Source organism: Lepidochelys kempii, chromosome 5, assembly GCF_965140265.1.
Source record: "Lepidochelys kempii isolate rLepKem1 chromosome 5, rLepKem1.hap2, whole genome shotgun sequence".
In the NCBI taxonomy this organism is placed as follows: Eukaryota; Metazoa; Chordata; order Testudines; family Cheloniidae; genus Lepidochelys; species Lepidochelys kempii.
Window position 1 is genome coordinate 103,353,344 of NC_133260.1, and position 26,123 is coordinate 103,379,466.

A 26,123-nucleotide genomic window follows, 5' to 3' on the forward strand; every position below is an offset into this window, starting at 1 on the left:
CGGCACCCAGTGCCGAGAGGCTGAACAACAGCTTGAGTGGTTCGTTACCTGGTGTGCTACACCCAATACTCACAACGGGGTGGAGAAGCAGAAAAGTTTATTTGCAGCTGCAAAAAAGGTACAGGGTCTTCCATCCCCTTGAGTTACCTAGTGGCCATGCCCCAGTGTTCCCAACACTCATGCAAATCCACTAACTTCAGTTGAATTATATTCATGTAACTAAGGGCAAAACTGGATACCTTAAACATGATTCTCAATTGCACTAAGGCCCCTTTACAGTGATCTGGATATTGGCCCCTGCACAGAGGACCTCCCTGTCTGGCACAGAGTTGGCATAAGGGCTGTACATCAGCCCTGCTCTCAATCCCCAGTGCAGGAAGTGGATCATGTTCATGTTGGGGGTATGGCTAAAGCACACTATGCTATAGTTATTTTCTGCTTCCCAGGGACCTGGGAAACAGTGTGCAAATTAGAGCAGCCCTAGGGCCACTGTAACTTACCCTACAGTATGGACAGGTCCTTGAATTCATAGGTGCTGGAACTAGGGGTGCTGGAGGTGCAGCAGCACCCGCTGGCTTGAAGTAGTTTCCATCATATACAGGATTTATAGTTTGGTTCGATGGCTCTCGGCACCGATATTATACAGATTGTTCCAGCACCCCTGCTTGCATAACCTTAGGGTCGTAAAGGCATCTTAAAGCCACCTTAATCGTCCCACACACGCATACTCCCTGCTGTAAGTGTGAGACCAGAGAATCAGGCGCCTTGTTTTTTCAGTAAAAGATCTAAGATGTGTTTTCATTTTAGGACTCATTTAAACTAAATATACTGTTCCTGTTCAATAACGCTCTTCTTGGTTTCAATCTACAGAACAAAACCAAAGAATACAAAATAGTGGGCATGTATTCCGATGGCATTAATGTGCTGGGCTTGATTGTCTTTTGTATTGTCTTTGGAATTGTTATTGGGAAAATGGGAGAAAAGGGACAAGTTCTGGTGGACTTTTTCAATGCACTGAACGATGCTACAATGAAAATAGTTCAGATAATCATGTGGTGAGTACAATGATATCCTGATATTTTCTATTACCTCCTTTAAGCAAGTTTTGCCATTAACTTTAATGGAAGCAGGATCACGCTCTGTGTTTATTTTTTTATATCGCTTCTTACAGCAAACTACTTTAAAAGAAAAGTAAGTCTAATAAATGGCTTGCAAATTCAAAATAAGAAACAATACCATGAGCCAGTTTAGAATTTGAACTCTCATTTATTCGGTCTTCATAAATACAAAGTGGTCATGTAATTTAAAACTTCAGCATCATTAACCTAATATTATTAGCAGTAATATTAGCAGTATTAGCAGTATTAGCAATAATATTATTAGGTTTTGTGAGATTATACTACATACACTTTGGACAGGGAAACCAGATTACAAACCCAGGTCTTCATCTTGAAATTGGAATAAAATTCTGCAGCCTGACCACACAGCTGTTCAGTACTCCATTATCTGTAATAGGCCTTTGTGGAAATCAGATTGCAGGATCAGGGCCATAATTTTCACCCAGGCCTTTATAGGGTTTGACCCTGAAAATACTTGATAATTAGAGTGTGGTGTTTACTACTGTGACCTGAAAAAGCACCACCGCTCCTGGCAGTGTGCACTATACACCCTAATAAGAGTTTATAGGATCGGGCTGTACGCATGTGAGATCACATGTGAACAGAACCAGACGTAATCTGGTTGTAAAGCAATAACTTTTGCCTTAATTAAATGGTAGTTCTGTTCTCTGTGACACAAAGCGAAGACAAATGCATTGTCCTGATATATTAAAATGTATATCCTTATATAAAGATATAGCCCCCTGATTCTGCACTGCAATCCATGTGAGAAGGGAACTTTCTTTGCAGGGTAAGGTTATAGGCCCCAATCATGCAAACTCTTACATATGTGAGTAAAGTTATGCACATTCAAAGGTTCTGCAGGATTGCGGCATAGTTTGTAATCCCTCACCCATCTCTCCAACCTCTGTTAATATGTCTTTACTCATTACATGTAGGACTGTGGTTATTGCTATATTTACTCTGACACCTAAACATGCAAACACTAATGTTTTAATATTAAAAATAACTTCTAATGTAGTACCTTTTGAAAGTGAGTAAATTCAGCTATATTGCAGAATCCTACCCCAAATTCTCCTTTATTTTTACAGTGATGAAAATAAATCTCTCTTCTTGCAGAAGGAAAATGTTGTGCCAGATCTGTGTAGCAACATCAGCTTTGCAAAAGGATGCATTTTTAATTAAGCTGTTTGTGCACCCTAGGTATATGCCACTTGGCATTTTGTTCTTGATTGCTGGGAAGATAATAGAAGTTGAGGACTGGGAAATCTTTCGCAAACTGGGTCTTTATATGGCTACAGTACTAAGCGGGTATGTTGTTCCTTGAAGGTAAAATGAAAACGTATGATTTGATTGGACCACACTTTATTAGGTTTTAATTATCTACAACAAACCAGCCTCTGCTATACTCAGACAGAGAATGATATAAAAATAAGATCTGAGAAAAGATCCCCTGTCTATAAAGTCATTTGAGGATAGTTTGCACTAGAAGTGCACCCTTTACTTTAAACTGTCAGCTGCCTTCTACCCAGAGGTGCTGGAACAATTTTTATTTTGGGGGCTTGCTGATGATGGAAACCCTGGTGTTTGGTCTTACTGCTTCAATCCAGCACCCCTAGTTCCAGCACCAGTGCTTGCAGCATAAAATGAAAAGGTGCATATGGAACTCAGCGCTTTCTCTCTCTCTCTCAGCTGGCTGCTCAGTAGGTCATGTTGCTTTAGAAAATAGGGTGATGCCTCCACTAAACACAGGAAGGATGGGGCTGGGAAGGAAGTCTCCTGGCATGAAGAACCCTGCTGCTCCCACCAACTTATTGTTGGCGGCCTGGGTTTGCCAACCTATTGACAAGGTTGTGTTGCCCTCCTCAAATCTGGTAGCTCCCTGGGGATCATTGGGAGGTGAGAGTGATCTGCACCGAGGACCTGTGCCCCTACACCAGCAGTAGCCTCTGCCCAGCTCCACTGTATGGGAGAGGGAAAGGAAATGGTGCCAGAGAGGAAGTTGTGCCCCGTTTTCACACAGAGCAGGCAGTTTGCATCTAGAGAGTCTACTCTGTGAATTGATTTGGAGGTATGATCTGAGACATTGGTTCTTCAAGACAAGAGTAGCTGACAAAGCCACAAAAGCAGCATTTACTCTCTAGTTTTAATCCAGAGCAACTCTTAAAGGAAAAAAAAATCTATTTTAGACCCCATGACTCTGCAAAGTGCTTCTCGTGTGTGGACACTTACACTGCACTAATCCCTTTGCAGGTCTGGGGCCTTAGCAAGGACAGTTTGATAGTTGTAAGCAATTTATCTTATAGCAATAGATAATCCACATCTCTGAGGAATATCCCACAAGGAATGCTGTTAGAAAGATAAATACATGCTTACAGTACAATTAAGTTAGGTGCATTTAAATGTCTGTTTCCAAGGCACTGAAGCATAGCATCCAGATTGTGCTGGTTCGTTGCCTTAAGCTTCAGCTCTACAAAATTTCTTCAGCATACTGAGGATTTATTCATGTTTTGTTTAGAGGCCAGATCCAAAGCAGCTTCAGAGCTTCTGCCCCCTTTGTATACAGGCACACACTATTCTTCAAAAGCATTTCTGAAAACTGAGCAGAGGGGAGGGTAATATAAATGGGTTTAACACAAGCCGCTCTAAAAAGTAATGGAAAGATCTGATCTTTATTTTTTGTGAATCTTTCAAAAGTTTTTTTTTTTTTAAATTGTGTACACTTTCATGTTGGGACAAGCAAGAAATAATTTTAAACTTCAAATAGTGAAATGTAATGACTATATAAATTAAGATTTATTACAGATTCAGAAATGGAATATTTGATTCTGATAATATTTCAAAATATTACACTGAAGAAGAGTGTGTCGGTTACATACAAGTGTAACATACAATGTTTTAAACTTCTTTAAATTTCCATTTTAGTTGTGGAAACATTTTCTGTCAGTTTTACAGAGAAGGCAGAAATTGATGATTGCCAATAATTAGTTAATTCAAATCTAATTCTTCTGATCTTAATTATAAATCAAACCATGAGCAGAAATTAGGCAGGAACATATGGAAAGAACAGGGTAAGTCTAGCAGTCTTGTATATTAATAACTCCAGATAGCCCAGAGAAGGTATTCACTAGCTGGACTATTACTGCCCTTTGACTTCAGTTTTATCAAGGACACTAAATATTATTATTTGTTATGTGGTAGCACCCTAAGGCCCCCAATCAGGCCCTTGTCTTCCTGGGTGCTGTACAAACACATAGGTAGACACACTCCCTGCCCTGGAGTACTTACACTGTAAATGAAGTATTGTTACACATACTATCTTTCTGTTTAGATAGCAGCCAGATGCCCCAGGAGCATAACAATTTGTAAATAAGTTCCCAAGTGCTCCCTCAAAGGTCACCCCCATCAAGAGCTCCCAGCTTTTCAGCTTTGCAGAGAATAGGCTCTTGCTCTGCAAGGCCCAGTGACGCCCTCTCCTTGACTATGCAGGAGCTTACGGGAAGCTCTGCAGAGAGCTGTGCTCTAGCTGCCATGGGGAAAGGCAAAGGGCAGCACATTCTCTGCAACTCTAAACAGAAGGGAGAGAGTTTTATGACCAGATTCACAGAAGTGAGGGTGGTAATGTATGTAATGGGCATTAGGTAGCAGGGGTGAGGGAAAGGTCCCTGTTCTTCCTTCTCCCATCTTTAGGCAGCTAAATGCCTAGCTCCCCTTTACGATGTAGGAGAGCAAGGTAGTTGTCCCTCCCCATCCTCATTACTACATTTTCCCCTAGACCCAGCCTGGGTTTTTATTATTAATCTCTTCCATTTTGACCTCCTTTCTTGTTCTTCTCTGTCTTTATATTTTGGCCTCCTCTTTCTCTGCAGCTTTCTGTTCTGAATTTTCTGCAACCATCTTTTCTTTTTTTTCCTATGCCTCTCTTTGGATTTTATCCATATGTGATGCAGAACACCCTCAACTTCCATTGCGTTCGCCCTTTATCCCTGTCTTTTACACTCCTTTTACTCCATCCTCTTTTTCCCTCTCCTGTCTCCAGCTCCAATCTCCTATCTCATATCTTCCCAGATTTTTCTTCTGTCCTTCCACTTTTTAATGTGTTCCTCAATCACTCCATAGTGTCTCTTTCTCTCTCTCTATTCCACTACCCTAAATCCCAATATAATTTCTCTCAGATCCCCAAATGTCTTCATGTGTTTCTGAACCCCATTATGTGTCACTCTCTGATTGATTGTAGTGCATCTCACCCCCAATGTCTCTCCTTCAAGTCCACCAAGGGTATGTTGCTCCCAGCATCTCCCATGCCCAAACCCTAATTGGTTCGAATGTCTCCCTCCTCCCAATGTCTCCCTCCCTCCCTGCCTTCCCCAGTATCTCTCTACTCAAGTGTGTACTTCTCCATCTCACTGAATGGGGACACTTTATCAGCCTAAAGAAAGAGGAATTGACCTAAAATGCACCATGAGCAGGCCAGAGAAACCAGGGCCCAAAGAAAAGCTGGGGAGGAGAGGACAGGGGACTAAGTGGTGTCCCTGTAATCTACTCCTTCTCTTCCTTTAAAAAGCAAGGAACTGCTTAAATCTTGGTGTTTATCTGTGTTCTTGGGCAACAGGCTTCTATCTCAGGAAGTACTCTATTTCCCAGGACTTCCCTTCTCGCTGCTGATAGGCATTTTTTTTTTACTGTAAAAATTTTAATCAACTGAGAGAGGAAGTTTTATGAAAATAAATTTTCATAAATAGTAAAGCAAGATATGACTAAATTACTGGGATGAGTGCTGAGATGAGCACAAACATATTTACTTGGGATAATTCTGTTTAATTACTGATTCTAACAATACCTAAGAATACAATTTTCAAAAGTGCCTAAAGTCAGTTGGGAGTGAAGCCCTAAGTCACTTAGGCCCTATAGAAAATTTTACCTTTAGTAACTTTTTTAAAAGAGGTCTCAACGCCAGCACATAACCTTCTTTCCATTCTCCCTTTATTCACTTGTTGTGTTGGATCTAAAATATCTTTCTGCACATCATCATAAAGAACTTGATTTCTTTTTGGTTAAACACATGGTTCAGACTTTTTAGAGACAACCATTCTGTCCAAATTTGGCTTAAATGGTTAGATATATACTATAGTTTTGTTTTTCACACTTACGGTTTTACCAGCTCCCTAAAATTCTGCTTTCATTTGAGCTGTTGCCAATTATGTCCTATTTATAGGCTGATGATAATTATACTTGCTTTTACCAGAATGGTGAAAAAGTTCCTTTTTCCAATATTAGCCCCCAGAATCTCTCAACACTTCCATTCTGCTTGCTGGACCAAGCACTCACATTACAGATGAAAAACTACAAAGTCCAATAGTGTAAAACAGATCTCTCTTCCTACAGTCTGATAACTTGCCCATTTTATGTGCCACTGTAAATTTTTGTTCTGTAGGTAGCTATTGCCGTGATAATTGCCTGATTCTGGCAAAACAGGTGGTCTCAGACTTTCTCAATATCTTTATCAGCTGCTATGAGATCATTAAATGGTGTTGCAAACACACTCATGCTCCCAAAAACATCCTGTGACGGTACTATAGGAGTTCCAAGATTGTACATGCCACATATATGGTGTATGCCTTTTCCAGGCTCTGACGATTCCTATCTATGACAAATTGCTGTTGCTGTGATGGCATGTGACCTTGGATTGCAGGAAGTATTTCACAGACCTTTCATAAACATTTCACTTCAAATATACTTAACATAAGCTATATACCTTCAGCCTCAATGCCCATAAAGGAGCTACAGCATATACATTCATGAACTCTATGTTCAAATTAACAGATGTGTGCTAGGCAAGTATAGTAATTAACTCACCCAGGGCCAAATTCTTCCGTCAGATACATGCCCACAAGTCCAATTAACTTCAGCAAGAGTTGCTCACATACATCTGAGGGGAGAATTTTGTTGTTCTTCTCCTATCTATACAAATAAAAGTGAGCTAAGTAACCGTGTTAAATGATAATCCTTCAGCATCTAACAACATTCAGTACTGTAGGGCCCATATACGTCTCATTTACACCAGTGTAAATCAGGAATAACTCAATTGAATTTAATCGAGATTTACACTAATTTAACAGAGTAGAATTTGAACCAAATTTACATATGCAATTTCCCACAGTACAAAAATGGGCTTTTGAGATGGATGGAATCAAAGCCATTATGAAAACCGATCTGTAAACCAAATTTCCCTTTAACCCCAATCAGAAAATATTTCCAAAAGGTGATATAATACTTTTTAATAACGCTAACCCATTTTTTAGCTCTAGGCTTAGTGATAAGAATATTTTGGACTTTCATTTTTTTCAGCACTGCCAACATTTTTTTCAACACAGAAGAACAGGTTCTGTTTAAATATTCTCATTTATTTTATTTGTTTTAACGTCTTCAGTTTGACTTTGATCCTAATATATTAATTAGTTCAACTGATTTCATATTGTACATTGAAAACAGAGACATATAATGCCTCCCCCCAAAAAAATTTGTTCAGGAGAAGTGCATCTGTCCCAAAATTAACAACATAAATTTGGGCATAATTTGCCCTGGAATACATGCATGTAATCATCACTGAAGTGAATCTGAGTTGCACACAGGTATCTGAGGGCAGAATTGGACACTGGTTAACACCTCCTCATTAAGACCATGAGATCAGATAGATCTAAGTATATGAACAGACTGTTTTCTTTTGCAGACTTGCAATCCATTCCGTTGTAGTTCTGCCACTGATCTACTTAATAACAGTAAGGAAAAACCCTTTTCGGTTTGCCATAGGGATGGCTCAGGCACTTCTGACAGCCCTCATGGTCTCCTCCAGGTAATCAAAACCATTTTTTTCTCCTCTAGCGTTAATATACTTTGTAATCATCATCTCTTTAGTTTATGTGTTGCTCTGATTTTATTGATGCCTGTGTTTCTCATCCTGATGTCACATGAACCATTCATTGTAAATCCATTGGGTGTAAACCTAGAGTAAGTATTACTCTTATAATTATTATATATATAGCACCCAAAAGTGTGCCGTTGGCTAGAATGGAGTTATCCTGGATTTATACCAATGCTTTTGAGATTAGTGTCTAGCCTCTTGAGTGTAAGTCCAGGAAATAGTGCTGTAAATTATTTCATTGCTCACAAAATATCTGAAGCTAAATTGTTTCACTGCTTTATTGTGTTAAGGATAGTTAAAACTTTCAGTTATTGTTCCAGGAACGAGAAGAGATGGGAATTACCATTTCATTCCGAAGGACAAACTGCACTATCGTTGTATGTGCACAACTCTCCTGCGCACCCCAGGGCAGAATTTGACGGCAGTTGGGCTTTTTTTAAAAAAAGCACATCAGATTAATAAAAGAACAGGTATTCTAGTAGTGTGCTGCTTATTTGTTTGTTTATTTATGACCCAGTTCAGCAACTTTGCCTGTCACCTTTCGCTGTGCAGAAGAAAAAAACCATGTCGACAAAAGGATTACCAGATTTGTTTTACCAGTCGGAGCTACAATCAACATGGATGGAACAGCACTCTATGAAGCCGTGGCAGCTGTGTTTATTGCACAGCTTAATGACTTAGATTTGGATGTTGGCAAAATAATTACCATTAGGTGAGGGTGATACCATAACATGAATTGTGTTGTTATTTTTGTTACTGAATTGTGGATTTAATTCAGGCACCCTAATGGAATCTTGCTGATTTCACTTCCGTCATTCACACCACTAAGCAATAAGGCTCAATTTTTCACTTCTTCCACAAACCCTCAGTAAATAAGCCTTGCACAGAGGACCTATGTAGGAATTTGGGGTGGGGAATGAGGTAGCAGGGCATGGGGCCACAGTGTCTGGAAGCTGTAGTTACAGTAACAGCTGAGGCTTGCAGTACATGCCCAACCTGGACATTTTGTCCAGTGGATCTGCATATTTTGCAATCCCATTGGCCATGCCCCCCACCCCTCCCAAGTTCCTCCTCAGTACTGCTGTTTAGACCGCTCCAAAGCATGCTGGGGGGTATATGTACTTGCCCTGTGCAGCAGAACCATGGCAGCTCCATAGCCTGTACACCTTGTTTGCCTGCCCAAGGACAGGCCAGGATCTACCCCTAAATGTGATCAGCCACTATGTCAACAACAATGCTGATAAAAACATCTGCAAATGATAGAAACCCACTGGGGCCCTGGATCCCACATGCCTCTATGCAGGTATAACTCCAAGTGAAGTATGGGATTGTCATGAAGAAGGATTTGTAAAAATTAATTTTATATTTCCATGAACACACAATTCTGAATGTAGCAGAGAAATCCATTCAGGAGGAGGACATTTTCAAACTGTCTTTTTATTGATTTGTCTGGAATTAAGTGTCACAGCGACTGCAGCCAGCATCGGAGCTGCAGGGGTCCCCCAGGCTGGACTAGTCACCATGGTGGTTGTGCTGAGTGCAGTTGGGCTACCTGCTGAAGATGTTACGCTTATCATAGCAGTTGACTGGCTTCTGTAAGTTTAATATATTCAGCATTTACTTATTTCAGTAATGTATTTTATACATGGTGCATGAACATCTGTGACTGGACTTTTAACCCTGAATTTATTTCTCCTTCTAACTGGGCTGTTCAATAATATATGTTTAAAAATTAACTAGAAAAAAAGTTTGTTAGAGATAACACTGCCACACATCTGATCTGTAATACAATTATATAAAGAATTACCTGTTTTGATTAACAAGGATACAATCTTATCAGATCTGGGCCCTTTTTATTATTCTTTTATGTGAAGATGACATACAAGGCCAGATTTTGATAAAAACAAGGTCCAAGACCTGTACACACTATACATACAAAAATACTCACACCAATTACTACAACTGCATATATACTTCCTGCTTATGCTTAAATACCTGTTTATACACCGATGTGCCCTGATTCAGCAATGCAGTTATGGTAACTGCATATACAGAGTACACAAGAAAATGGCCTCAGTTCATGAAAATCTAACTGAAAATATACAGACTACAAAATGTAACTAAGAAAAGAACTGTAAGCAAAAATATCCTTTTCAATCAGAGGTATTTGTAAAATAATGGTATGGTAGTTGCATAATTTATTTGCAGTAATCAGGTGCAAGCCACAAACATAACATTCCAGCTAATTTTCACAAAGCGAACAGTTTACTTCTGTGATTTTTGTTTTGTTTTAGAGGGGAAAAGTTCTAAGCATGTGTCCAGTGTGCAGTCGCACAGGGCTTCTGCAGTGGCAAGTTCTTTTCTGCGTGAGCTGCTCTCCACTCTGAAAGATCAACATGGACATGCCCCCCCACTCCCCCCCCCACCTTGATTCCCCCTTTCCAGTTCATCAAAACTTTCCTGATCCTGTTAAGCCATTTTTCCAGAGGAGAGATAAAGATCTCCTGGGGGCTTGTCATGTGCCTTTTCCACTGATTCTAGAGGTTTGTTTATTCACAGACCTCTCTCCAGGAAGAAAGGTCTCAAAAGTTTTGGTCTTGCCCACTTGGTTATTTTGGGGTACCCCTAATGGCCCCAGGTGCTGGACTGATGGAGGAGAAAATATCCTCTGATTAAGGACGGGACACCCAAGCCCCAGGGAAGCAACATGATGAGGTGCTGGAGTAGGAGACTGGAGTATGATCCTGGGTCCTGACTGTGATGGATGTACAGTGTTACTTGGAGCAGAGCAGCCGCTCTGTGCCTCAGTTTCCCTATCTGTCATATGGAGATAGTGGTGCTACCCACTTTGCAAGAGGCTTAAAGACCTATAGGTGAAAAGTTTGACTATTACTCTTAAAAAAAGAAAACCATGGCAGGAAAAATCTCTGATCTGTGAGCCATCCACTTTGTACAGCCATCCGTTCCTCCTGTGTGTCATGGTCAGACAGCTGATGGCTGTCAGAGTTACAACAGGATGAGCATTTCTATTCCTGTATTCCCAAAACAGACAGACAAAGTCTCTCCAGGGTCTTATTCGCTGTCAGCTGCCTTAATGTTGCCCAAGACTCTCTGAAGTTGTATATCAGTATCTGCAAAGTGGGCTAACAGATGGGGGAACAGTGAAATCCCCTCCATAAGGCCTTGTCTAGACTAGGAAAGTAGTATAATTTAAAAACACAACTTAGCTCATGTTTTTATACACAATCTATGTCCTAGTCTAGACATAGGCATACAAGTGAGGAAGAACCACTGATGGTCTATGCCATCTTCATTGAGCCACAGAAAACAAATGAACAGGGCAGTCCGATTGTAATTTGGTTTTTTTATTATGTACGTTTCTGAAGTGTCAGGGTCACATTAAATTAAATGTAGACATACAAAGCTCCCCTCAATGAACAAAACTCTCATCCCCTCACCAATTGACTGATGCCATTTCCTTGTTGATGTATCTCCTAGACCTCCCAACAGGGGACGCTCTTTCTTAGAGGAAGGTTTATCAAAAAGTACAAGTCTCACACATTTTCAAAAGGTCACAGGACTCCATTTCAGCCTGGCCTCTGAAGAAGTGAATTCCACAGTTAAGGGCCCACCAACTAAGAACATTGACTCCCCCACATGATAGAACCTGGTCTCTGTCATCTTCAGTGCTTGCCATAGAGGGGTATGGAGAGAGTGGCAGGTTCTTGGATAATAAGAGCCCTAGCCTATTTAGGGTTTTACTGATAAGGTCCAGAACAATGAAACGGATCTAGTATTAAGCAAGTAGCTCGGATAGCATGTGGAGCATAGAATGGATATGCTCGTGTCAGCGTAGCAGGCAAGCCACTGCATGTTGAACCAGCTGTAGCTTCTGGATGGCCTTCAGGGTCAGTCCAAGGTACAGCATGTTGAAATCATCAAGTCTTGTGATGATAAAATTATGGGCCCCTGTGGCTGTCTCCTCATTCAAAAGGTAAGTGCAAAGTCTCCTAGCCAGATGAAGATGTAAAACCAGCACTTCTGGTTACTGCTGTTTGGGTGTTCATAAGCAACAACAAGTCAAAAAGGGCTTTGTGGTCAGGCACCGCCTTGACAATTTGAGAACAAATGCCTTCTCTTGTGTGAGTGTGAGATATCTCCTGCTAGATTCACAAGGCTATGAACACCAACTCTGTCCTTTGTGGACTGATCTTGGGGTGATGCAATGTTCTTTCTTTTCCCCAAATGTCCCAAGAAGGGAGCAGAATCTCCAGGAAGTGACCAAGTAACGGAATCTATTAATCTGAGTGACAACAGCTCTGAATCAGAAACGGAAGAGTGGATGAGGGAGGCTGTGGCATCCTCTTCCTCTTACCTGATGACTCATGGCCATCTCTTTATCCTCTCTCCCTGATGGCTGTAAATTCGGTGTGGGAGTTTAGTCAGTGTCATGAGGATACTCATGCAGTGTCAAAATGATCAGTAAAGCTCAGTCATATACCATGCTATTGAGTTTCAGTGCCTTGATTTTAAAAGCTCCAAGGAACTTGGCACATAATTGAAACGTTTGGTGACTGATCTTCTCCAGGGGAGACAACAAGGAAGACTCAAGGGCCAGAAAACACTGAGGTTAAGATATGTCTGAACTCTTTCTGAGAACAGTGTAGAATGTTCCATCGTCCATTGTCTCACGTTGGGTGGTGCTCTTGGTGCCAGATATTGGGACTTTCTCAATAAATGCAAACAAACAAAGTCAAATCTTCCTGCGGACAGCTCTAATCTAATGACAAAACAAATGCCACTCTTGGGGAACTGGAGGACACAAGAACCACTGCTAGGTAACTTGGATTTTCCCAGTTTTCATATAGGTAAAAGACAACGGCATCGACTAGGCTGTGACTCTGGGCTCTCTGCCCACCAGAAGTGAATTGTGCAACAGGCTCAAAGGGAAGCACTGGGAAGCAATACTGTTTAGCTCTTTAGCCCTTTCATCATTTTTGGCTTCCAAGCAGCCATGCTGATATTTTCCTTGGAAGTTCTCATCCAGTACTTTTAGGGGGTGAAAGCAGTTTCTTCCACCTCTACCTGCAGTTAGGGACCACCTTTCTTTTTTATCTCAATATGGCAATTCATCAAGTCAGACTGATGTTACTCAGAAATTATAGGGAAAGGATGCACAGAGTTACAGCATCTCGGCAAGTTTTTGTCTTCGTCATGCTACTCAGTCTTTTCTTTGATATACTGTTCTCTCAGTCTACCCTTTATCTGATGATAGGGACAGATGCATCCAACCCACAATGGGGAGCCAATCTAGGACAACTCACACAACCCACCTTTGTTTACATGAAAAATGTTTGGAAGAGGTCAGAATGCTTTTACCAGAAAACCCTCCTATAGGAAGTGCCATGCCCTTAAATAGAAAGATTTTTCAGTGCTAAAGATGCTCTTTAGATGTCTGTCCATAGCAGTAATGTGACCAGTCCCAAACTCAGGAACCATAAAACCTGTATAGTACTACATACCATACATTTCATAGGGCAGATTTTCAATACCATACCTTCGTACTCTGAAATCCCCGAAAGAAGTTTGTTGTTGCCATAGTTGTTAAACCAGGACCTGTGATTTTCTAGTTAACATCAGCAATGTGAAATTACTTGAAAGGAAGCGACTCTAAAGGAGAGAGCATCATGCACAAGAAAAGATGGGCTGTTCCTAAGGATTCAGTATAATCACAAAAGTGCTTTTAACCTGTGTGCTGATATTTACAGCCAGTTAACTTTACCGCACAGTGCCTGTAAACTGGTAATATTCCACCTCTTTTTAAATTACTGTTGTGTGTCTTATGCAGGTTTTTTCCTCCCTTGAACTTTGGATTCTGAAATCTGACATTTTTATGCACTGAAATTTGATTTCTTAACACTCTTGAGCAACAGTCAGTTTTAGTACAAATAACAGCCACAAAACTGTATCCATCAAGTAAAAGCCCTTTATCAGCAAAGCTCTAATGATAATGACTAATGATTGCACCTGCATAGCAGAGAAGAGGCAGCTGCTTCTGCAGTACCTAGCTCTGCAATGAGTCTGTGCCAGACAAAATATTTGTGATTCAATCATCTTAAACAGATTAATTCATTTTTAAAAATGTAATTAACGTCAGGCTGATTTTTCCACTAGTGTGTTCAGATGGGGTTCAGCATGGGTTTACTGCAGGACAGGGCTTGGGGAGCGTTCCTGTGCAGAAGGCAGCCAGAATTTTCCAGGTGTGCTCCCCAAGTGGAGAGTTGCTAGCCAGCTGGCAGCAAAGGGCTGTGTTTCTGAGTGGATTGAGTTAGCAGCCAGGCCCCCCCACACCACCTCACCTGGAAGGATTTACTGCGGGAGCACATGCTATAGGTCACAGCCTCAGCTGGTGTATATCGCATAACTCTACTGACTTTGGTGCTATGCTATCTTACACCAGCTGAGGACCTGAGCCTGTCTTTCAAAAGCTAATGCTCTTCAGTGTGCTCCCCCATTTCCCAGAAGCATTCCACCTACACTATGTTAGCGTAATGCCTTCAGCTACCACTGCTCCTCTCCCTTCCTGCTCCCAGCACAGCTCCACCTCTAGGGATACATCTTCACTGCAGGGTTAACTCAGGCGCTTCGTCATGTGATACATGCTATACAAGAGAATTTAAGTAAAACATTGATACACTTTCCTGGTGTTTGCAATCCCTTTGTATTTGGGAACATTTGAGTGACTTTTTATTTGCAAGAATAAGCACAAAACCACCATGAATAAACATTTGTGCAGGTATTACCACCAGAGGCACTATCGTGGCCATTTTGAAAAGCTTCTTGCCTCCACCCCAGGCACTGGCATCAACATCCCTCAAAGCCTCAGCCATGCAGAGGTTACATGGAAGGAAAGTCTTCAGTCTCCAAGGGCTGGCAGCATGGGGAACAAACAACAGACACACTAGTTTTCACATTGTCTGTCCCAGTTCCATGCCAATTTACATCTGGCCCCAAATTTCAAACTACGCTACATGGCAAAGTATTGTCACTCCTCTGCCAAGTGGTAGCATTATTATTTATTTATTTAGCAAATTTGGGGCTGTCAAGGTTCCTCCCCCACTCTGAACTCTAGGGTACAGATGTGGGGACCTGCATGAAAAACCTCCTAAGCTTATCTTTACCAGCTTAGGTCAAAACTTCCTCAAGGTACAAAATATTCCACCCGTTGTCCTTGGATTGGCTGCTACCACCACCAAACTAATACTGGTTACTGGGGAAGAGCTGTTTGGACGCGTCTTTCCCCCCAAAATACTTCCCAAAACCTGGCACCCCACTTCCTGGACAAGGTTTGGTAAAAAGCCTCACCAATTTGCCTAGGTGACTACAGACCCAGACCCTTGGATCTTAAGAACAATGAACAATCCTCCCAACACTTGCACCCCCCCTTTCCTGGGAAATGTTGGATAAAAAGCCTCACCAATTTGCATAGGTGACCACAGACCCAAACCCTTGGATCTGAGAACAATGAAAAAGCATTCAGTTTTCTTACAAGAAGACTTTTAATAAAAATAGAAGTAAATAGAAATAAAGAAATTCCCCCTGTAAAATCAGGATGGTAGATATCTTATAGGGTAATTAGATTAAAAAACATAGAGAACCCCTCTAGGCAAAACCTTAAGTTACAAAAAAGATACACAGACAGAAATAGTTATTCTATTCAGCACAATTCTTTTCTCAGCCATTTAAAGAAATCATAATCTAACACATACCTAGCTAGATTACTTACTAAAAGTTCTAAGACTCCATTCCTGGTCTATCCCCGGCAGAAACCAGCATATAGACAGACACACAGACCCTTTGTTTCTCTCCCTCCTCCCAGCTTTTGAAAGTATCTTGTCTCCTCATTGGTCATTTTGGTCAGGTGCCAGCGAGGTTACCTTTAGCTTCTTAACCCTTTACAGGTGAGAGGAGCTTTCCCCTGGCCAGGAGGGATTTCAAAGGGGTTTATCCTTCCCTTTATATTTATGACAGGGGCCTTTCTGGTCAGTTTCCCATTGGAGGGGAAACCAGTGACCTGGTGTCCAGCTATTTCTTCGTGTAGTTTGTTTTATGTACACTTCAGACACCTGTTTTTAGACAGAGATAGACAAACAGCACACAGGCAATCCCCTCTTTCTGGAATCTCAGCCAAAATACCAATGCCCACTTCCCAGGGAGCAACTCTGCAATGAAAATTGATTCCAGTTGGAATGATTAAAGCAGAGAGCAAACTCTCCAGCTAGTTGCCACAGCTTCCTTCATAATAAAACAAGCAACAGCGTAGCATTCCTTCAAAGACTGGACAGTGCTCACATGAAAAAGAACTTGTAAGTAGAGCTGGGCAAAACATTTTGGAGGAATAGTTTCCCCCCCAAAAAACCACAGTTTTGGCCAACCACAAACTGTGTCAATTCACTAAATAGTACTGACCACTCTCCCCACAAAAAGACTTTTCAGGACTCTGGTGCATTGCAGCAGTGGCTTCTCTTATAACTTTTAGCCCGGTTGGTAGGGCACTCACCTGGGATTTGAGAGGCCTGGTTAAAACTCCCCCCTTGGCCTAAGGTCACCCAAACCGCAAGATAGTGTCCTGGCCCTTAGATAAAGGGATCTCTCCTGATGAAACTGTTCTACTGTTTATAAACAGTCATTGGAGCAGGGACTTCAACTTCGGTCTCCCACATTCTAGTAGCATTCTAACCAGGTATAGAGGCATTCTCACTCACTTTCCCTGCCCCACTGCCTTTTCATTGTCAATATGAGAGACAGTGGACTTTTTCAATTTGCCAAAATGTTTCACAATATTTATATGTAGTTTGACCTGAACTGATCTTCTTTTCTTTTCTTTTTTTTGGGGGGGTTGGGGGGAGGGGCAGGGGTGGAAACAGGACAGAGAATAAAAAAAAAATCACTTATTTGCCCAGCTCTGTTGGTAAAATTACATGTAACATCACCACCCGATAACTTCTGCCATAACAGACATGTAATGTTACTGTTTCTAAAAAATCCCTTTTTAGTACCAATAATTCCATGTTTTTACAAATAATATTGCCTAGAGGAAAGAGTGAAAAAATTCTGCTCTGAGTTCCTACACCAGTGAAAATCCAGAGTAAACCCACTAGAATGACACGGGTATAGCATCTGGCTCAGTGTCTACAGTATAGTTTAATTTTAAACTGATTACTAAAAAATATTTTTTTTAAATAACATACGGTTTCTAAGAAAGCACAATGGAACCAGAAATCCTGGCCTGTCTAACACAACATTTTTACTCCATAGGGACCGGTTCAGAACAATGATAAACGTCCTTGGAGATGCTTTTGGTGCAGGGATTGTGGAGAAGCTCTCCAAAAGAGAGCTAGAGCAAATGGATGTCTCTTCTGAAGTCAACATAGTCAATCCTTTTGCCTTGGAAACAACAATACTCGATAATGATGAACCGGAGACCAAGAAATCCTACGTCAATGGAGGTTTTGCCGTAGATAAATCTGACACCATATCATTCACCCAGACATCACAGTTCTGAAGCCTACAGTTCCACTGACACTGAAGGATAATTAAGAAAAAGCTAATAACAAACTTGAGTATATTTAATACACAGACTTCAGTTTCCCGCCCCCCCACCCCCCCACTGTTTGGATTCGCAGCATTTGGTCCCTGTGGACAAGTTGATGAGAAGGCATTAAGACAAGTTGTAAAATATGTCATTTTTTAATCATGTAAGATGGATGAGGCTTTGGAATGCCTGTTTGGAATCATCTAGCTCATAAACTGGATGTTAGAACCAGGCCAGTGAAATGAAGCAAATGTGCTTCTCTCGGGCAAACTGCAGTGTTTCACACCTCTCTTCCATTCTACCACTCAGTGTATGGAATTCTTGTTAATATTTTTGCCTTTCACATTTTTACAAATGACACTGCATATAAAACACCTACTGTAACTTGATAATGTGCCAAATTGTTCATTTCTGCAGCTAGGTTGAACAACACATGGGGCAAACAGTTTTAGAAAGAAAACAGGCCTTAAGGGTTCTGCAATAAGTGTTTTAACGTTTATGAGGTTTTACGTTGCTTTTACTTTAATCATTATGGATGTTGGACGTTATTGGTCAAGAAAAAGCTTCTAATGTTATGTAGTTGATTTTCCCCGCCCCATGAATTCCACCAGAGAGCAGAACTGAACTCTGTGGATAAAGCAAATTGCTACAGGTTTGCTCTTCTTATACTTGAATAAATTATTGCAAAGTGAAACTCTCTGCCAACTTAGGTCCACTTTGATAGTTTATTAAAACATCTCCATTGGAAGTAGCAAGAAGACAGCTTTGGTATTGTCCATTTTTTATTTTAGCCTAGTATTTCTCAGCTGCAGGGCAGGCGGAGATCAGGAAGATGAAAATAGCTACTCATAGGGTGACTTCCAAATCTTTTCTGTTCGGAAAAAGGACATAATATCAAGTGTAGATGAGGTTGGTTTGTTTGCTCCTTGGTTTAATGTATTGGTTGAGCATGTGTAATTTTGCAGCTGCAAAAGCCCTAGGCCCCACCATTTCAGTGCCAAGCCCTATCTTATCAAAGTATCTGGACTAAGGAACCCATATGTTCTAGTGACTTGTTATACAAAGTGACAACATTACCATAGGCTTCTTCATAAACACATTCCATAATGTCAAGCATTCTATACAATGCTGGATATGATATTTCCATGGTGCAACATCATTCCCCGGAGGAAGGAATCGCTGTTAAGAACAAACTGTTTGCCTTGCACATCTATGTCGTGTCAACCATCTGACTTGCAAGGCAAATTGAAATTTATACCCAAGAGTCTCTTTTTCTTAAATAAGCTTATAGTAAACATAAAATTGCATTTACATGCTGTCAAAAATATTCAGGTTCCTGGATTGTTAGATAGTAAATTCAATACTACCCTTTTGTAGTTACGTAAACCGGGAAATGTGCCAAAGAGAACTGAGAAGAAAATAATCCTTACGGTAGGTTTTGATAAATTGCACCTTAAATTAAATCAACGAGACATAATCCTGTATGTATTTAAAATAAACATTGTAAACTACGACACAGTGTGACTCTAAAGTAAAAATACTGATATGTTTATACAAAATAAAGGAGTGTACAAATTAAGTAAATCAATGCTTTACCGTGTGCAGAACTAGTATATAAAATCTTCATTTGTACAGCTTTGTTAACAGAAGAAAAAACCCCACCAGTTTCCACAGTTGTCTATTGTGTGCTTTGGTTTTTTTTTATTTTATTTTATTTTAAAGTCTTTTTAGTAACCAGCTTCTTATAAGGCACTATGGATACTGTTCCCATTGTGATCTAAATAAATATTTATTTATTTCATTCTTTCTCTATCCTACCATCCTCTCTTCATCCCTCTGTGGAATTCTGTATTTCTCCTGTTATGGCAGGAAAAAACAGATGAACTGCTAATACACTACTAAATCGCTTTTGCTGATGACACATTTGTAGTTTTACTATGTGTGGATTGCCCTTTTCAATAAGGAAAGCAGACTGCTCCCTCAGGGGCCAATCTTAAGACAGCAAGCAAAGCCTTTACCTACAGAGGGACTAGGGGAAAGGATCCTCCTATCCAACACATGCTTTAGCACTAAGGATCCCGTGCAGCCAACCTGCAATTGATACTGCTAGGTATGAGAAGCTGCAGCACCAGACAATCTACCCATATTCTGAAGATATTGTTAAGTCCAGGGATGCCTGTCCTCATGTAATTTTGGCCACACAGCTTCTTAGTATGTGAACCACCAAGTGTGAGTCAAGCGCTTGCCTTCTCCCCTCACATTATCCTGCAGAGATTTCACAGCAGAAATCATTTCCCTTGCGTGCTGGTGTGGATTCCTTCTTCCAGGATTCTCCACAGATCTGGCCCCCCACACAAGAGGAACAGAATGTTACTGCTGCCGTAGGCCCTTATGCAGCTTCGCAAGCAACCTCAGGATTGGACCCAACATTCTTTAAGTGGCACACATGGTTTTAGCCATGCTGTTTCTACTGAAATCAGTGGGAGTCACGTGTTCAAAATCATGCACAACTCTTAAAACCCTTCAGGCTGGATTGTCCAAATTTAGTGACACTAGAGGTCTCAATGGAAACCTTTCTAGGAACAAGGGACTGCACCTAGTTAGCATATATGATACATTTATGTAAATTTTAGAAGATAAAAATGAAGCCACACAAACATGACATGTGCTATTTGCCTATACCTGTATCTTCCTTGAGAAGAACAGAAATCGCTTGTTGTTTAAGTGCACCAGCAAAAAACCCCAAACTAACAGCTTTATCCTTCCTCTGGGTTACAGGGGTTCAGGCCACACTGGACCACCAGATTGCACCTGGACACCCTCCTTTAGAACGCTCTGTGTGTGTGTGCACATGGGTGCATGTACGCACACCACCAATGCCTAACCAGTTCTGCTGAGGGGAAGGGGCCATGTTCCTAATGTTACTTTGTAAAGGCTAATGCTAGCTCTACCATGGAGCAGTGGTTCTCTGTCCCTCCTACATTGCAGCTGGTACCTGAGCAGGTATGCAAAGGGGTGGTCTGGCTTAGGGATGTAAATATGAGTTTAAAAAGTTAACCAGTTAAACAATTAAAATTATATCGTTGAACCGGTTAAGCATTAACTGTTGTCGCTCTGGTGGTAGGCCAGCGCAGAGGGGCAGGGACTGGGAACCCGCTGAGGTTGGGGCCACTCCAGCCTGCCTGGCCTGGCACAACCAGGACAACTCCAGCTCACCGGCGTGGCCAGGGCTGGGGTCCTGCCGGCCCACCCAGCGGGGGCCACTCCAGCCCGGCGGGGCCCTGGCCATGGTCCTGCTGGCTGGCCCAGTGTGGCCAGCCATAGGGGTTAATGGTTAAGGTCCGGTTAACAGTAAGTCTCATGCTTACCGGCTAACCTTCTACATCCCTAGTCTGGATGTGGAGTAGAGGGGAGAAAAGCTCTTGGCACCCTCCCTCCATGTGCACCTGTGAAGGGCCAACCACAATGAGCATGGAAAGTGGAGTGATAACCTAGAGAGCACTGAGTTAGTAAACACAGTATTACTGCAAAATTTCTACAGCCTGGCCATCATTATCACCACTTTCAACAACATCAAAATGGTGCCCATGCATGCTTTGTTTTATTTTAATAATAGAAAGAAAATACAAATATATTTTAAATAATAAAGAAAGAAGAATGGTGGCTATTATGGATTTTCCTATAACCAATTCCTGGCCCCACTGAAGTCAAAGGAATAACTCCCACCAGCTTCTCTGCAACCCAGCAATTACCATCTAAAGAACCATATTTTGCCCTCCATTTTCACACAGAAGTTCCCATTGAAACTGAGTTGTGCCTAAAAGCAGGTCAGAATGTGAAGCAAGCGGAATTTCCTCATCCCATTTAGCCTTGACAACTAAAAGGAAGTGGCAAATACCATTCTAAACAAAGCCTTTTTCTCTCTTCCAAGCCTGCTTCTTCTCTCATCTCCACCACTTTTACTCCTACATTGCCGTACGGTGGTGTAAGTCAGGAGGAAAATCAGGTCCACAGACTTTCACACAGTAACACACACACACAATCTGTGCACTGCTGCCTGAGAATACGTCTCCAGGGTACACAGAGAAGGGTGGCAGAGGGAGAAGCACAGTGGAACTAGAGCATAGAGCATTTCAGTCTAATCCTAAATTGTAAGTGTATCACCACATAACCAGTTGTGGTCTCCCTCTGTATCAAGCACTTGATTTGTTACTGTAGTTACAACATGCTGAGAGCAATTATTAAATGAAAAGAGAAAGTCAGAGTAACTCTGTGTCCAGTCTCTTTTTCTTAGCAAACAGGTGTCATTCTTTAAATTATGCTCCCACTTACAGCGGGTAAATCCATGGCAATTTCATTATGATGGCGGAAAAGGTTTTACTGTTACTGTCTATTATTTGTATTAAGGTTGCACCTAGGAACCCCAGTCAAAGATCTGGGCCCAGCACCTTACAGATGAATACTTTAAACTCCACCCACGTCATCGCTTCAGTTGATAGCATGGACTTTGAGCATTTTACAACTCTCCGTTCCGCTTGCTCATTGTTTTCCTTCTGCAATAGCAGGGATTTTTTCCCCACCTGTAGTTGTAGTATATTAACTAGAAGTAAAGCTAGGGTTCTCTTTCTGAGCTTGGAGTGCTAACAGGGCCGTCCCTAGGAGGGTGTGGGGCTCAGGGCAGAAGTGATGGATCCATCTCTTCCAGGACCAACTGTGCCTGCCAATCGCACCTGCCTGCAGGGCCCCCCAAAGCACAGGGCCCGGAGCAGTCGCCCCAATTTGCCCCACCCAAGGGACGGCTCTGAGTGCTAATGAATACAAAAGTCACAAAATGGCATCCTACATCCTTAAAAAAAAAGGATTTGTCATGCAAGGAAAACCATGATTATTTGTTACAATTTACTAAGCACCAGGGGATGGATTCCTAAAAAGTATAGGCACTTGTGGATGGCTTGATCCTGAAATCCTCTCTCGTGTGAGTAACAGTAACAGGGTTAGGCCACTGGTCTTTATAAAATGATAAGGCAGCAGCTCAGAGCGACACATCTGCAGTCAGATGCGTAAACTAGTTATCCTACATATGTGTTATTGTGGTCTCTAATGTGATTCAGCAGGGCCAGAGGGCAGCAAGAGAGCGATAGATGGGAGGTATATAAGCCCCAGGATGATCAGGGCCTTATTCCCTGTCGACTGAGGATAGGATACGATAGGTTAATTGGAGCACTTGGAGCCAATTAAGGCCCTGCCAGAGACCTATTTAAAAAAACCTGCCTCAGTCACTACCGGAGCCATCGATGCCCAAGAATAGGGGCAAGGGGCAGCTCCCTGACCATCACACCAAGGAAAACCTCGGGCACCACCACAGTGGCGTTGGCTATTTGCCACACTAGGCACATCACCTATTAAAAGCCATCAACCTACATGGCTCACACAGGACAGGAATAATAGCCATGCTATCGGCCACAGCAACCCGCAGGGGACAAACCGCCCAAGGGCCCGATCCTGCATTTCTTGTGCAGCCCAAACAATAATTGAAGTGGGCAAATGGTGGATTGGGCTCTGACAATTCCTAGTGTTCTGAACTTAGGCATGAGAATCCTGAAAGCAGTGTTGAGATCAGTGGTTGAGGAGTCATTTCAACAGCAGCTTTAGTTTTCTGCTGTCACCAAATGGCTCATACAGTGAGTGGCAAATGAGCTAGAAAGCAATGGTGGTATTCATTAGATGAAACTCTGAGCAACCCACGCAGGCGAGAAAGAGTTAGGGCAGATCCCCAGCTGGGGTAAATGTTCATAGGATCTGCCCCTAGTCTCCACACATTATCCATAATGTAACGGTGGGGACAGTACATCCTTAGGAAAGACGAGCCAGATGAATTATTCATTGACACACAGCCACTTTTTACACAGCACTTGAAGGTAGTAAGTCTCATCTTCAAAGAGCTTGCAGTGAATACTCTTATAAAGTATTTTACTTGGCACCCAGCCTATGCTCTTGCTGCTTGACAATTACTTAGGACTTAATCTATAGATCCTTCCTCTGCCAAGTATTCTAGGAGTGGGGTCATGGCTGCTGAAGGAAAGGAAACACTGACAGCTTGGAGGCACTTGTGCCAATCTGGGACCTGAACTCCTGTAGAATTAATTGACCAAGAAAGCCATTTGGGAAAAGCTCTCTCATCAAGGCAACTCCAGTTTGAGCAAAACCTCTTATGTATACTAACAGAGGGTTTTGGTTTCCCATCTAGCTTTTGGGGCAAGCAGCAAAACTCTGTAGAACCTAGATCTCCAAGGCACTATCTGTTGGCATTTCAGAGATCAGGAATCAAGTGTGGGTTGCTGTCCAGTCTATGCACGATACAGAAAAAGAATAAGAATGGACAAGTGCAGGAATGGGAACATAGGGAAACAGAGGTGCTACGTTGTGGGGTGAGGAATGTATCAGGCCGGTATACAGAGCCTGCTCCAGTTCAAAAGCTGCCTGTTTGGAGCATGTTGGATACATTTAAGCAAATCAGCGTTCCTGGGGTGCACACTTCAATGTCCATGCTCAATGTTCAGTGCTTTTCCAGCTCATGTTTGAGCTAAGAAAACAAATGAGGGGACAGACTTGCTTTGGGAAACACAGGACCTCAGTTTTTCTCTCACAAGAGTGAGAATGAGGAGTGTCCCCTCTGCCGTCAGTGGAGGTATACCAGTATAAAGCCATGCGTAAGCAAACCCAGGCCTAGGGCGTTTTCTTCTGGGCCTACTGCTAGGAAAGCAGCGCATATTAATGCAATCCTAACCCACACACACCCAGTAGAAGTACCATTAATAAACACTTTCTTTTGTATTAACGTTTTTGTGGCAGACCATCTCCCCATCCCTCATTGTCCAACTGCCTTCTCAGTAGCAGGTATGTGTTTATACAGCCAATTTTTTTTTTAATCAGATGATGATCAGAATAAAATGTCAAGGGACTGCCAAGGTAATTCCTTGTCTTTGTTGCCAACATTTTATGTTGTCTGTTCCAGTACAGAAGGGTGTTAGACAAAACCGAAGCAGGACAGCAAGGGAAACCAGACATGGACTTTCATTTACCCCAAAAGCATAAGCAAATCCTTTATCCCAAATGCAATGACTGTTTCTTTTTGGAGACTACAGGCTTTCAACTATAACAGAAAGTCCCAGGAACACTGTTACAAGGTATTCCAAGTAATAAAAAGTAGATGTGATAAACATCTTCTATTTATCTCTTAGCATTACGATTTGTGATCAATAAACCATGAAACCGTAATGTCACCCACCACAATACTCAAAGACAAATCCAGGAGAGTAGAGAGTAACCCAGTTCAAATTAGAACATTTGAAAACATATGGTCAGATGCTTAGCTGCTGCACATTGGCACAGCCAAATATTTGGCCCTTAAAAGATACCAGAAAATGTCACTTGCTTTCTTCAACAGCAAAAAAGAAATGTAGGCTACTAGCCCTGGAGTCAGATAAGACAGCGTAAGGCTTGATATGACAGCAAGTTACAGCCTAACAGTTCTGTAACATGACATAGAAAATCAGGGTTGGAAGGGACCTCAGGAGGTCATCTAGTCCAACCCCCTGCTCAAAGCAGGACCAATCCCCAATTTTTGCCGCAGAACCCTAAATGGCACCCTCAAGGATTGAGCTCACAATGCTGGGTTTAGCAGGCCAATGTTCGAACCACTGAGCTATCCCTCCCCCCATTATGTAGAAAGAGTAGTTCAACAATACCAGTGACGTCTGTTGGCCTGTTTGCGTCTTAAAATGTGTGCTTGTGGCGATGGGAAATTCAATACAGATTTATAAACTTGTTTAGTTACAGTGTGAGAATGACAAAGTGTGGAAAACTGTACAATAGTTACTGGAAAAATTATGCAGTGTAAACATTTACCATAATACACTGTAAATCTGACTTTATCATACATTATTTTTCCATTTTTTATTTGAAGGCACTAGTTTTGTACACAGTATTTTGAACCATGTCTAAGGAACTAAGAGTTCATTTGCACTGTTAGTTATGATGTTCGAGGAAGCAATAAAACAACATGAACCTGGTACAGTGAACATTAGGCATATATGAAATATTTAATCTTTCTTGCAGCAGGTGGAGGAAATAGCTTTGCTCTCCAAATTTAATAGCGTTGCTGCTTTAATTCATCCTTGAGAATGAACCATAAAACAAATCTACAGTTTCACATGCAGGATTCAGACACAATGCAGCCAGAAAAGTAATACCTGGATACTCTTTTAGTCTAAGATGATTTACTTAGAGCCTTGGTCATAGTTTACTTTTTAAAAATGAGGAAGGGGGCATACAAAGGGCATAGAATCATAGAACTGGAAATGACCTTGAGAGGCAGCTAGTCCAGTCCCCTGCACTCAAGGCAGGACTATGTATTATCTAGACCATCCCTGACAGGTGTTTGTCCAACCTGCTCTTAAAAATCCCCAATTATGGAGATTCCACAACC

The 26,123-nt window shown here is 41.7% G+C and overlaps 2 protein-coding genes across 5 annotated transcripts in view; one reads left to right on the forward strand and one right to left on the reverse strand.

The window, feature by feature from the left end:
* The window catches only part of SLC1A1 (solute carrier family 1 member 1), a 74,920-nt gene extending 55,468 nt beyond the window's left edge, over positions 1–19,452 (forward strand). For both annotated transcript variants that reach the window (XM_073345246.1, XM_073345247.1), the window contains 6 exons: positions 871–1,055; positions 2,322–2,429; positions 7,849–7,971; positions 8,558–8,752; positions 9,501–9,635; positions 17,359–19,452. In XM_073345246.1, the coding sequence (XP_073201347.1) occupies positions 871–1,055; positions 2,322–2,429; positions 7,849–7,971; positions 8,558–8,752; positions 9,501–9,635; positions 17,359–17,605 (993 nt within the window). In that variant the 3' untranslated portion in view covers positions 17,606–19,452. The remainder of the gene's footprint in view (positions 1–870; positions 1,056–2,321; positions 2,430–7,848; positions 7,972–8,557; positions 8,753–9,500; positions 9,636–17,358) is intronic.
* The window catches only part of SPATA6L (spermatogenesis associated 6 like), a 146,895-nt gene that overhangs the window by 66,341 nt on the left and 54,431 nt on the right, over positions 1–26,123 (reverse strand). Inside the window, exon 13 of one of the 3 annotated variants that reach the window (XM_073345251.1) lies at positions 6,975–7,079. The exons of 1 other annotated variant lie outside the window; for it this stretch is intronic. The gene's annotated coding sequence lies outside the window, so the exon portion shown is untranslated. Of the gene's footprint in view, positions 1–3,250; positions 3,718–6,974; positions 7,080–26,123 lie in introns of those variants that run through there. One more of the 3 variants, XM_073345249.1, reaches the window with a different exon arrangement.